The 16,078-nt window shown below is 40.6% G+C and overlaps 1 protein-coding gene across 1 annotated transcript in view; it reads left to right on the top strand.

Moving 5' to 3' along the window:
* Positions 1-16,078, top strand: part of LOC118455093 (muscarinic acetylcholine receptor M4-like) — a 71,291-nt gene that overhangs the window by 37,374 nt on the left and 17,839 nt on the right. Inside the window, exons 2-5 of the mRNA XM_087836067.1 lie at positions 1,282-1,880; positions 4,607-4,761; positions 5,147-5,342; positions 5,439-5,528. Coding sequence (XP_087692193.1) covers positions 1,282-1,880; positions 4,607-4,761; positions 5,147-5,342; positions 5,439-5,528 — 1,040 coding nt within the window. The remainder of the gene's footprint in view (positions 1-1,281; positions 1,881-4,606; positions 4,762-5,146; positions 5,343-5,438; positions 5,529-16,078) is intronic.

Here is a 16,078-nt window from a genome sequence, read left to right on the forward strand (position 1 = left end):
CATATAGTTTTGCAAAAACTGCATAAAAAGCACTTGCAGCAACAAAAACATAATATTCCAGAAACACGCTTTGCCGATCCGATCAGCTGTTCGTAACACTTCCTACGTCCATCAGCGTGAACTATCGCATGTCCGCCATGACCTGCCCAAAACCGGAAGTGACGTCATTTTGCGGAAATGTAGTTTTTTACCATCAAGGCCTCATGAGCCTATACTGGTGTTTTTAAAAGTTATGTTTGACTTTATGACTTTCTGTGTGGTTTCTGGGATGCTTAGGACTCATATTGCACTGCTGGAAATAGTTTATTTTGATGCATATGCTGCTTTTTTGCAAATTTGCATTATAATATTTATTTTAGTTTTTACTGCAGTGTATAAAAATTGGTGTATTTCAAAAATAAAACTATGAAGACACTCAAAATAAATTTCCTGTGGTGGGAAACTATTTTGTGCAACTTTTTTGTATTTACAGTTTTGAGGGATAAGCCTCTTAAATTTCTCTAACTAGAAATATATGTTAAAAAAACAAAAACGATTTTCAATGTTTTTGTAGTTTATTGCACTTTTTTGCAATTTATGTAATTACTATGCAGTTAATGCAGACATATTAGTAAAATTGAGGCTGTAATGGTTGTATTGATGTATAGCAACTTGAAATGCTCCCAAAAATGGCTCCACAGCATGTAAACATATAATATAAGCTCTGGCGGACTTGGTTCTATGGTAGGTCTTAAAGGGTTAATGCATAGAACTTGCAATACCAAAGTATTGATATATGTATGTGTGGATGTGCAGCTGTATACACGGGCATATATTATCTTCCCATGACCTCATAATATTTTGTCTTTTTTGTTTGTTGTTTTCTGCATAAAAATGTTGCTAAATAAATAAAAAGTATCAAAAAAAAATACACAAGATACAGATGTGTGCACACGTGTGTGTGTGTGACAGAACATACTGGATAATTAGATTGAGAAGCTAATAAGTTTACAACTAACAAGTTCTTTAAATTCAAATATCTGTAAATGTTTTTATATGTAGCTGTCTACCCTGATGTCATCATCTTGTTACTTTTTCCTCTTTCAAGCTAAATGTTCTTACTGTCTCTGTTTAGAAAGCAAAGCCTTCTTCTCTATTTTGATCTGTCACAAACCCAGCTGCTGTAGTGGGTGTTTAAATACGTCTCCCACATTTAAAAAAATCACCTTATGTTGTTGTTACCTTACAGCAGCACAGTGCATATTTCTCTCAATCGATCCTCTTGTTTTTCTCTTCTTTTAGGCTCATTGCTCAACCAAACGACTGACCTGTTCTCCAACACATCCTGCAACATATCCACCAATGATTCGACATCTTGTTCTGCTGTTGAGAGCGGAGTGGGAACAGGAAGTCCATACAAAGCTTTGGAGATGTTTTTTATTGCTATGGTTACAGGATCGTTGAGCTTTGTGACTGTTACAGGAAATATTTTAGTCATGCTCTCCATCAAAGTAAACCGTCACCTACAAACTGTCAATAACTACTTCCTGTTTTCATTAGCATGCGCTGACTTGATCATCGGTGTTTTCAGTATGAATTTGTACACAGTCTACATTATTGTTGGCTACTGGCCACTTGGGCCGGTGGTCTGTGACTTGTGGCTAGCTTTAGATTATGTTGTGTCGAACGCCTCTGTGATGAATCTGTTAATTATCAGCTTCGATCGATATTTCTGTGTGACCAAACCCCTTACGTATCCGGCAAGAAGGACAACGAAGATGGCAGGATTAATGATCGCAGCGGCTTGGATCCTGTCGTTCATCTTATGGGCTCCTGCCATCTTGTTCTGGCAGTTCATCGTTGGACAGAGAACGGTGCCGCCTGGAGAGTGTTATATTCAGGTACCAAAAAAATCTATGTACAGTGTTGTGTATAAAATCCTATTGATCAGATACAGCAGGGAATGAGGAAGTGCAATGTAAACAAACACAGTCTACAAAGTTACTGAGAAATCGACTTTGTTTTTCACTCTTTCTGTTCGAGTAAGCCATTTGGTTTACTCAAACAGAAAGGCTCCATTGAATCATTATAATTAACTTAATTTTGTTATTAGTAACAGTAGAAGTGTCCTGCTGTCCACTGTGTGCTGTTAGCCTACTCTGGATTCAGCTGCGACTGCCAGAGATGTCATTTTGGCAGTCTTGATAGCTTTTCTAGTTTTTGGTAATAAAAAGGTTAAGATGCAAACTGATAAACTAGAACAATAACATTATCTCACTGAACAAACTGAAAGTGGCTAACAACCCACTAAAATACAGATCTGTAGAGTATAACAGCTGGTGACAAGTTCTTTGGTTTGAATGCCTGATCGGTATTGTTTAAATAAATAAATAAATTTTTATTTATATAGCACCTTTCAAGACAGAATCACAAAGTGCTGCACATAAGATTACAAGTTATAAAAAGATTTAAAAAGAGAAAATAAAACAGGCATAAAATTAATCAAAAGCAGTTTTAAAAAGGTGAGTTTTGAGTTGTTTTTTAAAAACAGCTACTGAGTCCACAGTTCTTAATGTTGGGGGAGAGAGTCCACAGTCTCAGGGCCACAGTGGCAAAAGCTCTGTCACCTTCAGTCCTCCTCTTAGTATTTTTTATAGCAAGTAAGCCCTGATCAGATGACCTCAAAGACCTGCTGGGGTCATCGGGCTGTAGCAGATCAAAGATGTAGGCTGGTGCCAGTCTGTGCACAGCTCTGTAGGTCAAGACCAGGATCTTAAGATCAACTCTAAATTTAACAGGAAGCCAGTGTAACAACGGTGTCACATGTGATTACGTGGAGGATTTTGTCAAAAGCCTCGCTGCAGCGTTTTGCACAACCTGCAGACGATCCAGAGAACCTTTGCTTAGACACATAAACAGCGAATTACAATAATCCAAGCGTGACGAAATAAATGCATGTATAGCAATCTCCAGTTCAGAGTGAGATAAAACCGGGCTTTAAAAACATTTCTAAACAATACAAAAATCCTACTACCCAATCCAGAAAAGTTGGATCACCTTCAGGAATTAGTAGCACCAGCTTTCAAGACTCGATCAACCTCCATATCTGCAGAACAGCTTTAAATACATTTTGAGTTCCCTAAAAAGGCCTTTTTGGCTAATTCTGTGTAACCTTACCTTTTTTAACCTCTTGCACTTCACAGTTATCTTTATACCATTTCAAGCTATTCATTGGACTCGAGTGACTCGAATTGCAATAAATAACTGGAAACATTGGAGTGTTCTGAACCTTTTGACCAGTGTTGTATACATGTTGTTTGAATGTATCTTGGAATTTGCATTTGTTCAGAAATGTCTCAGAAAGGCCTTCCCAACTGGTTTAAATGAACAGTTCTTAGATCTTCATGTAGTTTTTGGACTTTCTCTTTATTGGCAGTACTGTTTAGTCCAACGAGTGCTGTCAAAAAAGAGAAACTAGTAGTTGAAGACAATCATGATCACTAACGAGACGTCACCAGGCCTTGAACTTTTTAAGTTAAAAGCCAGAACCTTCTGCACCACTTCTTAAAATATTTAAGTATATTTGCATGTATAGTTTTATCCTATTTGATATCTCTTTTGAGCCTCTTCTGAAACACTTCTGGTGTTTTAAAAGTCATTAAAGATGCATGCTGTATGATATTCTACCCTGGGAAAAGAAAAGAAATCAATGATTCTTTTGAAAGCCCGATAACTTAATAGAACTTTCCAACAACAACTTTACTGTCAGGTGAACACTGTTACTCAGAAGCTGTTGCTTCAACATTTTAAACCAGCTGTTAAATACATGCTGTCACATTGCAAAATGGGTTAAAATGTCCTTGAAAATGATTAGATAAACATAATTAAATGGCTAGTCCAGAATTATGATGTGGACCCGAGTTACTGAGGACAACAGAAGAAGAACAAACTACAGCAATTAGAGAAACCAGTAAGATCCTGGAAAGATAAATTCAGTTCCCTAAAGTCAGATTCCTACTTGTCTTTGGAAGCTGTAACCATCAGTAACTTCAGTGTAATGCATGAGTGCTCTTTCATTCTGATGACTGCAAGGTTTTGTAAAGGTTATTATTGAATGGTCTTTCATTATTCTGAATAAAATCTTTAGTAATTGTTAGTTTAAAATGTGAGGCCTCACAGATTTTCATCTATTTGTCATTAATAATGCAAACCACAAAAGTCCTGCTCATGAAGTTCTCTTTCAGTAATCGGGAATCAATGTAATAAAAGCTCAGATACCTGGAAGTAGTCGAGAGGGAGTAAAAATACCCCCAGCTGGCAGGGGTAGCGTCCATAACGTAGAATGATGTTGGTCTGGAGTTTATAAACAGTGTTATCTGTTTTCAGTCAACCTCAAGTAGGATTCTTATTGTTACACTAACGTGGTTTTTCCCTCAGCTCTTAAATGTTTACCTGTGATTAACTTTAATGGAGTCGCTATAACTAATTTTGTGAGTTTACAAACACAACAATAATCAAAGTTCTGGTATCATGATGTATATTGTATCTGTAAATGTAGTAAAATATTGACCGTACATTAAAAGAAACTTGCTTTATGTAACAGTTTTCCTTTCTTTCCTTCCTGCAGTTCCTCTCTAATCCTGCAGTGACATTTGGAACAGCAATAGCAGCATTTTATCTCCCTGTCATTATCATGACAGTGCTATACATCCATATCTCCCTGGCCTCAAGGAGCAGGGTCTCCAAACACAAACCGGAGAAGAAAGACAAGAAGGGAATGAAGTAAGACATCAAAGGAATCTAATTATTTCATTTGCATATCTCGCAAATTACTTTCAGACGAGCAACAAAAATGCAAGCCACAAGATGGAGAAAGTTTTTTTTTAAATAAATTTTGCAGGTTGCTAGTATCATTGGTTTTTTTTATATATATAACTGCTCTTAACTAAAATTTGATAGTATCTAGAACATGGAAAATAAACCGAGGGTATTAACAATAAATACATCTATAATGAAGCATTCTGGATTTTATAATGTAGACAAAGTGGTAGACATTTATGTCAAACTTATCTATGTATCATGTTTATCACATTTATATAGATTTTGAACCAATTCATTCTTAAATTCCTGTTTAATACAACAGTTACTGTACGTGTCGTTTTCCCAGAACTCCCTGCCTGATGAACAGCCACCTGTTGAAGCAGAACAACAACAATGAGACCAGTCCTCATGCCAGTCCCCACTCAACTCCAAAACTCAGTCTGGACTCGACCACCACTGCACTGGATGCTGTGAAGAATGGAAAAGTGGATGAATCCAAAGCTGCTGAGCCTCAGCCTCTGGCACAGCCGAGACTCGCACAGGTACCATCTACTAAATCTTTGAAGCGAGTGCTTATGGCTTCAACATGTAAGCAGTTGAAAACTTCATGGCTGTGTTTATCTGTCTGATCGATCTAGGAAGAAAAAGAGAGCTCCAATGATTCCTCCACAGCTTTTATTCCCCCCAGAGAACCAAAGGACAATTCCAACAACCAAATAACATCTGAGGTCTGTGTCTACAATGTATACAACTGCTTTCATTTAAATACATATTTCCATAGAGAAATTAAGTGAAAAGACTGAACAGCTTTGCTATCATTGCCAACAGTATTCACTGACTTATCCAAACCATTGAATTGTTCCAATCATAGCCTTGATTGGAGCTCGGTGGAGCTCGGTGAATTCCAGCATGCTACCATTATGGGATGCCACCTGTGCCTGGTCACGAAATTTCCTCACTACTAAATATTCCACAGTTGACTTTTAGTGGTATTATTATGGTAAAATTATGGTAAATGGACTGGTTCTTATAAAGCGCTTTTCTACTCTGAGCACTCAAAGTGCCTCATTCACCCATTCGCACAAGCACTTTTTTCAGCTGTGTACTCACTGGTCTCCAATCGTCGTCATCACTCAGAGTATTTAAGTCTTCAGTTTCCTTCTGTTCACCTCGTGTCATTGATGTCATCTTTCCCGTGTGTGCTCTCAGTTATCCAGCCAGTCAGTGTTCATTCATCTTCTGTTCATCACTATCCACGAGTCCTGCGTTTGGGTCACTTCTTCGCATCCACACACAAATCCTGACACCTTCCAGTTAGTAGGTGACTTGCTCTACCACCTGAGCTACAGCCACCCCCATTATCACAAAGTGGAAGTGTCATGGTCCTGGGTCCTTTTGACCCAGCGTTTTGTGTTTTCTATTTGTGTGATTGTTGGTTTTGTTCTTCCTGTTTAGTGTTTACTCTGTTCTGCCCGTGTGTTCTGTATCTAGTCCACGTTTCTTAGTTTGTGTCCTTTCATGTGTAAGTTCCTGTTTTATTGTGAAAGTCTGTGTCTTATGTCAGTGTGTTCTGTTTACGTTTCCCCTGCCTCGTCAGCTGTGATGTCTTCCAGGTGTGTTCCCCTTCTGTTTCCCATCCCCTGATTCCTGCCTGTGTATTTATAGGGTGTGTTACCTCGTCCTCGTGCTGGTTCGTCTGTGTTGTTTCCCCTCGGTCTCTCCGTATGTATTTCCCCGAACCTCCCTGCATCTACGTTTCTGGTTTGTTTTGTTAGTTTGCCCAGTTTAGGTTTTCTGTTACACCTTCACCCGCGCCATTGCTGTTGTATTTTCTTTTGTAAATAAATACTCATCTGCACCAGAGCCTTTTGGGTCCTATCTCCTATTCCACACGTCTGCCACACCGGACGTGACAAGAAGGCATTGAGAAGAACAGCAAGTTGTAGGTCATGTAAAATCAGAGAGCGGATGCTTAGGTGCATAGTGCATAGAGGTTGGCAGTTTTCTGCAGAGTCAGTCCCTGTAGACCTTCAGATTATCTCAAGAACAGTGCGTAGAGTAGGGGTCGGCAACCCTGGGCACTCATGACACAACTGGCACGCGAAGGGTTAACTGATGGCACAACACGCAGTGAATTAATTTGAGAGGGTGCATTAAAAGGCAAGTATCTAAGGCCAAGCCACCAGTGCACATTGCAAATTAGCATAATGCCGGTCTCTTAGCTAACAACCCCAACTCCCAGATTCAACTTGTAATTGGCTAAAAATCACTTAGCCTACCAGTGAGAAGGACGTTGTTGGCAGTTTTTTCAAGCGATGTTGAAATTTCCACATTCCGACTCTTCAAAAGCTTCAGGAGCTTTCCGCTCAGCGCAGCATCAGCACCACGGAAATACACGGATACATCCAAATGAACAACCAACACAGCTGGAATCCACAGCCGTGTGTGTTCATGGAGCTGCATTTTCACCTGCTGGACGTCACTACCTGACAAGTTTAACTGTCTTCAGAACATTGCAGAGGCCTTATTGACAGTGTTTGGCTCTACATGTCTGTGTGAGCAGGTTTTCTCTCACATGAGTCCTCAGGTCTGAATGCTGGACACTCGCAGACCTGTGTCTCTGAGTGGGAGACCAGGATCACATTAACATGTGTGTCTCTGTATTAACAAACATGTCACATTGCCCCAGTTTATTTTTTCAAACATTGTTGTGATGAGACCTTAAACAGCTTTTGCATTTTCTCTTTTAAAGTTCCTTTGCTGTTAAGTTGTTCATTATAGTCTGAAACTGTTGAGCATTATCACATTTATTGTCAATGCAATGGTTGACATGGCACATTGACTTCTGAGGAAACATGGCACTCATCAACAGAAAGGTTGTCGACCCCTGGTGTACAGAGCTGCGTGGAGTTGCATCTAAGCCTTACGTCACCAGGCACACTGCAAAGCATTGAGTGCAGTTGTGTAACGTACGTCTCCACTGGACTCTAGAGCAGCGCAGACGTGTTCTCTGCAGTGATGAATCATGCTTCTCTGTCCAGTGGACGAGTCTGGGTTTGGCAGTTGACCGGGGAACTGTGCTTGTCTGACAGCAAGCACCGTTTCTAAGTACTTGGACTCGGCCTCTTAGTTCTAGTGAAAGGAGTTCTTAAGCAATTGTGTGGGAGCAGTTTAGTAATGACCCCATCCTGTTCCAACAGGACTGCACAACAAAACACAAAGCAAGGCCTGTGAGACATGGATGAGTGAGTCTCGTATGGAAGAAGAACTTTAACCTTGATGACATGAAGTAATGACTTCATGAATTACTTCACAAATTTATTATAATCTTATAATCTTAGCCTGTCTTTTGTATAATAAATTTACAAGTGACAGGCGGGGATCCGAGCTCCAGGGGGGGAAGGAAATCCAAACACACGAATCTTCAGTGATAGCTCGTCCACTCTGTCCTCTGTGACACTCTCCTCAGTCTGCACTCACTCCTCTTCTGCCACTCACGCCTTCTGCTCTCACACTCTAGTCCATACAGCCACACGGCGATCCAGGGAAGGAAACGGGAACAGGTCCAGGGAACCTGCACAGAAGCAATTACAAAGACAACTTGTAGACTAGCTGGGGCTTCATGAACACCGGGCGTTCAACGTTCCAGCGATGAGCTGCTCTGAGCCACAACCTTAAATAGCTGGCCTGGGAAAACAGGAACTAATCAGTGGCAGGTGCGGACCATCAACGCAGGCGCGTAGGCCAAAAGCAGGAGCCCAGTAATTAGCTCCGCCCAGGCAGACAGAGGACAATGAGGGAAAGAGAGGGAGAGCGAGAGGGAGGGAGAAAAACAAAAACAACACCGAAGCCCAACGTGAGCCGGCCGGAGAGACACGGGACCATGACATAACCATTATGTCCAATACTTTCAGTACCATCGATATTCATCTAGAGACTTTTTCTCCAATTGATCTTTTTGAGATAACTTCAGTAATTACTTCCTCCAAACATCAGTGTGTCTGTTAGACTCAGAGACTCTTCTGTGGAAGCAGCCACCAGCTGGAAGTCTGGAGACAGACGTCCTCTCTACTCTTAAGATTAGGCTCAAAACATTACTTTTTGATAAAGCATATAGTTAGGGCTGGACCAGGTGACCCTCAGTTATGCTGCAATAGACTTCCCATGATGCACTGAGCATTTCTCCCTCTCTCTCCTTTTCAATCACCGTGTGTTTGATTATCCATTTTATTATGAGTTAGTATAAGTCCTGTCTGTCACAGTCTGTGTAGCAGACCGTATATGGAGAGATATGGACCCAGGTGCGGACTGGAGATGAAGATGGAGGCTTGGATGAACATGAATGCATGTTACTCTGCATGAAGCTGTGTGCAAGGACAGATGAGCAATGAGATTTGATGAGATTTAAAGTAGAGTGGAGTGAAGGCTGATAGGCCTCAAAAAGGTGGGCAGATAGATAGACCAGTGATGTCACAATGAGCTTGACAGTCTGGGAGAGTGGATGTGAGTTTAGATGAGCCACCAAATACCTGGGAAGCAGACAGTTGTGTGATTACAGAGCTTCCTAATTGAACTTATGCATGAAGTTAATTTCTTAAAGATACTATTGTCATCAAATTCTCTCAAGATATCAGTAAAAACCCATCCAAATAATCCATACATGCAAAGAAATCTACCAGTATTTCACAGGCTTGTCAAAATGTTCTGCAAACTTCAAACACGCTTCAACTTGGGGGTTTTTCCAGCAATGAAGTGTTGAGTGTTTGGCATGCATAAAGGCCGTGGCTGCTTATTGTTTTCTCTGAAACAGTCATACCTGCTGATTCCAGGTCTTTTCATAGCTCTCCACAAGTGGTGCTTGGCTCTTGGACAAGTTTTCTGATCATTCTTTTTACTCCTCTGTCCAAAACTTTGTGGTCAGTTTTTGATGAAATGTTCTTTACACTTCAGGACTATGGCCCCACTAGTACTCACGGGTACCTTCAGTAGTACCTTAGAAATGGTACTTTAGAAATTCTTCTGTAACCAATGCCATAAATATGTTTGTGGTGGGGTGTGGTTGGTGGAGGAGGGGAGCAGCAGATTCAGGGTGTGGTATCAGGGGGGCTGGTTTGTCACAGCCTTCTCTATTCCAGGAGCAGCCAGAGAGAGGAGAGCACCGTTGTGCTACAGTAAAAACTGATTGTGCCAAAATAAAAAAGGCAAAAACACCCACGGAGTCATGTCGGGTCCCGTTGGGGTTAAAACGTTTTAACGATAAGCTTGCAAATGTCTTGAAAGAGCTTCTGAAATTTGTGAGCATCGTGAAATTTTTCTTTTCTGTCACCTTTGTAATGAGACACATTTTTATAGGCCATCACTGACTGAGCCAGCTAATCTTAATTTGCAATAAGTGGCAGGATTACTTTCTAATTATTGACAGATTTTTACCTGGTTTAATGACTTTTCATCCTTTTTGTGCCTTCTTTTCTTCATGTGCTCAATACATTTTCCCGGGTGTCATTTTGCAGTATTACACATAAATTAACTTTGGGATATGGATGGTTTGATTTCTTTGCATGTATCGATTGAATCGGTTGTTACCAACATCTGGTGAGAAATTGATGCCAAAAACACCTTTAGAAATGTATTTACTAATTGGTTATGTGCTCAATACTTCAATACTTACTTTACCCACTGTATGATATTATGTCATTGTATTATACTATGACAGATAATTGTCCTCCTTTAATGGTGGAAAAAGTCTGTGCAGTTGAACGATGTGTCAGAACTGTTGGAAGATAATATTTTAGTAACATAGTCATTGTGACTGCTGCATTAAAGGGCAGTTTACACAGGATGAGAACATGGGTGGTGCAATGTCTTTAATACATTTTAATATTATAAGTAATTAATTAATAATAAGTAATTAATTTCTTAATTTCCTGATAGTTGCCAGGATAAGTCTTCACTTATTTGGAAAACCAGAAGAAGATGTCAAAACAAGTGCACAGTTGGTGCAGGTTGGTTGCAAAAAGCTGTGCTCGTGGTACTATTAACCCCGATTCTTTTGTCCCCGTGATCGAACAGAGAAAACCGACTCATAGTGTGTTAAAACATTTATATTTCTTTTATTCAATCATCTTCTGGAAGAGAGAGACCCCTGCACAGCCCAAACGCCAGTTGCAAGAGCTCTAACATTTTTAGCTCAACGTGTGTCTTATATTATTTCTGTACTTCAGACGTCACACAGTTTCAAACCTTGCTTATATGGAAAGTTCCTTTTTTGTGTCTTTATCTATTAATATGCCTGTGCACTAAAACTTCCTGTTTTTTAGTCTGGCTGAGCACTTAGTTTGTGAGTCAAAAGTGGCCTTGCTCTACAAGCCTTCATTATTAAAGTACATAAAACAATATAATAAGAAAATAAGGATACTAAGGATATTGATTTCATGACAGTACCAAACATTGGCTGTGTCCTCTGACTCTTCAGTGCTCACTCTAAATGTTTAAAGCCAAGCCAAGGGTTACTACGTGGCACTGGACAATGGCGTCATACAGCAGCAGCAGTGTGTATGTTTGTTAGTCATTTGTTTCACGACTGTCGATGTTGAGTCACTATGGCTCATTTTAGTTTTTAATTTTCCTCTGTCAGTCTTGGACATCTGGACTCTCGACTATTCTTCGATACAGTCGAGAGTCCCTTTTGTTCTTTCAGGACCCTGATGTCAGCAACATGCAGCTCAGGGACCCTTACTCAGCAAAATCCTTTGATGTAATTTTTCCATGGTTAACAAGTGCTGGAGAACTAAATCAGAGGGGCAGATGAGAAGTGCAACAGAGGCTTTACGTAATAAAGGTGGCATTGTTGAGTACAGAAATGCCTGCCTCATCACTCTGAGGAGACTTGGCTCCAGCAGCGGGACTTACACTTGGAAATCAGTGGTTTTGGAGAACTTCTGCCCTCGGCAGGGGTCTCTGTCTTTAGAGTAATGAGAATTAGTTGAGTAACAAGGTGGTGAAGAAATCCCTGTTCTCTCCTGATGTTGAACTTTTCACTCTCCCTGCGTTTGCTTCACTTACTAAGAGAATTTTCACAGTGCATTGTTACTGTTGTGTAACTGGCCCAGGGCCAAGGACCAATGCGGAAGCTGCCACTCGGACCATACTGGAGACGATGCAACGTTTTTAATGCATCGCACCAGGCGCCGCCAAGTTTTCATGGTAATTTTAATCAATGTAAACTTAGGAGGTCACTCAATAATATTTAAAAATACACAGATTGTCTCATGAAGAAGGAAACAAGTAAACAATGAGACTGTAAACACCCTGTATTTTCCAGGGTGCATGTACCCTTTAATTACATGCAATGTAAGGGCAACAAGGTGCAACTATGTCTGTAATTGTGAGCAACAAGTCAGGTTTTTGCAGCAAACAGTGAAACAAATCCACTGTAAGTACCCTGTACCTTCTGGGGTGCCGGTCATATTATGGAGTCACCTGCAGCACCTGCAAAACAGTGAAATGTTTCACTGTAAGAGCTGTGACTAAGGCACATGTACTCTGTAATTATGTGCAATTTCATGTTTTTTCTTTTTTTACAGGAAACAATTAAAAAATTAGACTGTAAGTAAATTTAAGTGCAGCGTAAGTCATTTTACTGGGTTATTTCATGGTGAATTTTCAGAAAAACAAACAATATTTCACCGTGTAACACCATAATTACCCTGTACTTTCTGGGACCACATTCTAGCCAGTTGCCTGCATTGCATTTTGTCATGCAGTGTAGGCGGTTGGCTAGAAAGAACTGGAAAGGATTCACAGCAGGTATATTGAGGAATGAAAGACAGAATACATGTGTGTGAAGGAGCGGGAGGTATAACAGTGGAGCAGAAGTAGTGATGTCGTTTAAGTACATGGAGTCAACCAGGAAATGGGCAAGAGTATGAGAGCAGAAGGGTGAGATGGAGGCTAAGTGAAAATGACACTATGAACACATTACTCTTGATACTTTATATTTATATTTATTTAAATAGGACGTGTTGACATCTGTTCTTGGGCATCAAGTGTTTTTATGGACAATCTGAAACACACTAGGAAATGTGTTCATCAATAACACTTGATTATTGATTTTTGTATACAAAACCAGTCAAAGGTTTGGACACACCTTCTCATTTATTTTTATTTATTTTTATTTTTATTTATTTTTATTTTAATGAATGTTTACATTGTAGATTCTCATTGAAGGCATCAAAATTATGAATGAACACATATAGAATTATGTAGTGAACAAAAATTGTGAAATAAAACGTGTTGTTTTTTTTTTTAAATGTCAGAATCTTCAAAATTCAATTTTATTTATATAGCGCCAAATCACAACAAAAGTCGCCTCAAGGCGCGTCATAAATATCCACCCTCTGCTTTCATTACTGCTTTCTTAACTCTTGGCATTCTTGCTGATAATAATAATAATAATAATAATAATAATAAACTTTATTTATAAAGCACACTTAAAAACCAAGGGTATGCCAAGGTGCTTAACAAGTAAGATAGAGAATAGGAGGAGGATAATAGAAATAGGACCAAAGCAAGTACTAAGTATGCAAGCAGGTAACTGTCACTGATACACAGGAAAGCAACAGGTACAGAGCAAACAAGAATTTAAATGAGCATAAAAGTGCATGATATAAAATCATAAAAGAAATATTAACTAGAGGGAAAGGCAAGATTGAATAAGTGGGTTTTTAGTCATGATTTGAACAGTGTAATGGAATCAGATGCGCGGAGGTCGAGAGGAAGGTTATTCCACAGTACCGGGGCAGCCAGAGCAAACGCACGGTCACCCCGAGACTTCAGCCGAGATCTGGGTCAGAAGTAGCTGAGTGGCAGATCTGAGTGTTCTAGCAGGAGTATGTGGTTTGAGAAGTTCACTAAGATAACTTGGCGCTAATTTATTAATAGTTTTGAGTGTAAGGAGTAATATTTGAAATTGAAAACGGTACTTTATGGGCAGCCAATGCAAGCCAGCTAGAACAGGAGTAATAGGGCAAAATTTCCTGGTACCAGTCAAGAGGCGGGCTGCTGCATTTTGGACTGTTTGCAGTCTAAGAAGAAGAGAAGAGGGAAGACCGTAGTACAAGGAGTTACAATAATCCAACCTGGAGGTCACAAAAGCGTGAATAAGCTTCTCCAGGTCCTCATGCGGAACATAATGCTTAGCCTTAGAGATAAGGCGCAGTTGGTGGAAGCTAGATCTCACTACAGCAGACACTTGCTTATCGAGTTGGAAATATTTTTCCAACAGTTTTGAAGGAGTTCAGAGATGCTGAGCATTTGTTGGCCCTTTTGCCATCACTCTGTGGTCCATCTCATCCCAAACCATCTCCTTTGGGTTTAGGTCAGGTGACTGTGGAGGCCAGGCTGTCTGGTGCAGCACTCCATCACTCTCCTTCTTGGTCAAATAGCCCTTACACAGCCTGGAGGTGTGTTTGGCATCATTGTGCTGTTTGAAAAAATAAATGATGGTCCAACTAAACGCAAACAGATGGGATGCATGTCGCTGCAGGATGCTGTAGTAGCCATGCTGGTTCAGTGTGTCTTCAGTTTTAAATAACTCCCCAACAGCGTCACCACCAAAGCACCCCCACACCCTTACACCTCCTCCTGCACTCGGGGACACATTCAAAGTTTTGCAATTTTCCAGACTGACTGACCTTCAGTTCTTAAAGTATTGATGGGCTGTTGTTTCTCTTTACTTAGCTGATTGGTTCTTGTCATAATATGAATTCTAACAGTTGTCTAATAGGCCTGTCAGCCGTGCACCAACCTGACTTCTGCACAACTGATGGTCCCAACCTCATTAAGAAGGCAAGAAATTCTCTACTCAGCACGGCAATTTTGTTATTTAATTTTTTTATTCAAAGCCACAGGTCGAATTATGTCATTTCTTATTAGCAGCGGAAGTAGTTGTTATTGAAGGTCGCTTTGCATCCTGCAAACTCTATACACAGGGGTGCACATAAGTGGTCCGCAGGTGCACATGCGCGATAAGAAGTTGCAGCACGCGTTTGCGTACATAAGATTTTCTGGAGGAGGACAGACATTTTTTTAGAACTCTTAAAGATGTCGAAGAAGCTCCTTTAAGCAATTACTTTGGTGTTCCTCCACCTCCAAAGAAATGTCAGAAGGAGTCCGTATCCCAAAAGAAGAGCGTATTCTCAGAAAGGTGGTTAAATACTGTTAACAGCATCAAGTTCTTGGGAGTTCACATCTCAAACGACCTCACCTGGACCACCAACACCACCTCCATCACCAAAAAAGTCCAGCAGCGCTTCCACTTCCTGAGATGCCTGAATGATTTCCCAGATTCTAGTGAGAGAAATCTTCACTTGCTGGGGCCTGCCTAAATACATCTTGTCCAATCGTGGGATTCAGTTTGTCTCCTCAGTCTTCCAGACTGTGTGCCAAGCCTGGAACAGGGGCCACAAATTAACATGTGGTCAAAATGTGATCAACAGTACACATATATTTTCCAATTATCCAAGCATGAATACCAAACAAATCAAAATTGACCACAATTTCCCCATTAACTCTAAATAAAGCATTTTCTATACTTCCACACACCTAAAGGGTAAAGCTGTTTCCCCATAGCAAGCTGATTTCTCTGTCCAAGGTTCTCTCACAGCTGGTTGGCAGGGCCTCCAATACAGGTGGACCCTTGCAGGCAGGGTGTCGGGTGAAACACCAAACAGGCCCGAGACTCTGGAGTCTGATTGAGAGACAGTGAGACCTCCTGTCTCCAGTTTCTGCAAGTGAGCAAACCCTCTGTACAAAGTATGATCCAGGCTATGGAGCTTTGGCAATGTTTTTTGCAGGTGTCTTTTAACCCTTCTAACCATCCAGTTTCACAAGTTGACCAGGGCGTAGCTCTGACAAGTGATGTGTAGAATGGCATCTGTTGTAGAAGATACAATGATTTCCTTTCGCCTGTAGATCCTTTTGTTGTACCTTAGTGTAATGAATATAATGAGGTTGCAGCTGCTGTGCTAGAACGAGAACTGTTGTCCTTATTTGTCAGCCACTCATTAGTTATGCAGGACGTAGGCCAGTTGCTGTGATGGGCGTGGCGCGGTAGCGTATGAGAGCCAGTTGGGGTCCTGCTGCCGAAGAATCCTCCTCCCCATAGCAATGCCTCTGTCTGTTGCACCATTAGCTTGCATATAATGGGGACTGGAAGTTGTGTGACCAATGTTGTACGTCTTACTGAACAGTTTTTGCTGAGATAATATGTGAGGTTGGG

This window comes from Neolamprologus brichardi, chromosome 23, assembly GCF_056152115.1.
Source record: "Neolamprologus brichardi isolate AB-2024 chromosome 23, ASM5615211v1, whole genome shotgun sequence".
Lineage (NCBI taxonomy): Eukaryota > Metazoa > Chordata > Actinopteri > Cichliformes > Cichlidae > Neolamprologus > Neolamprologus brichardi.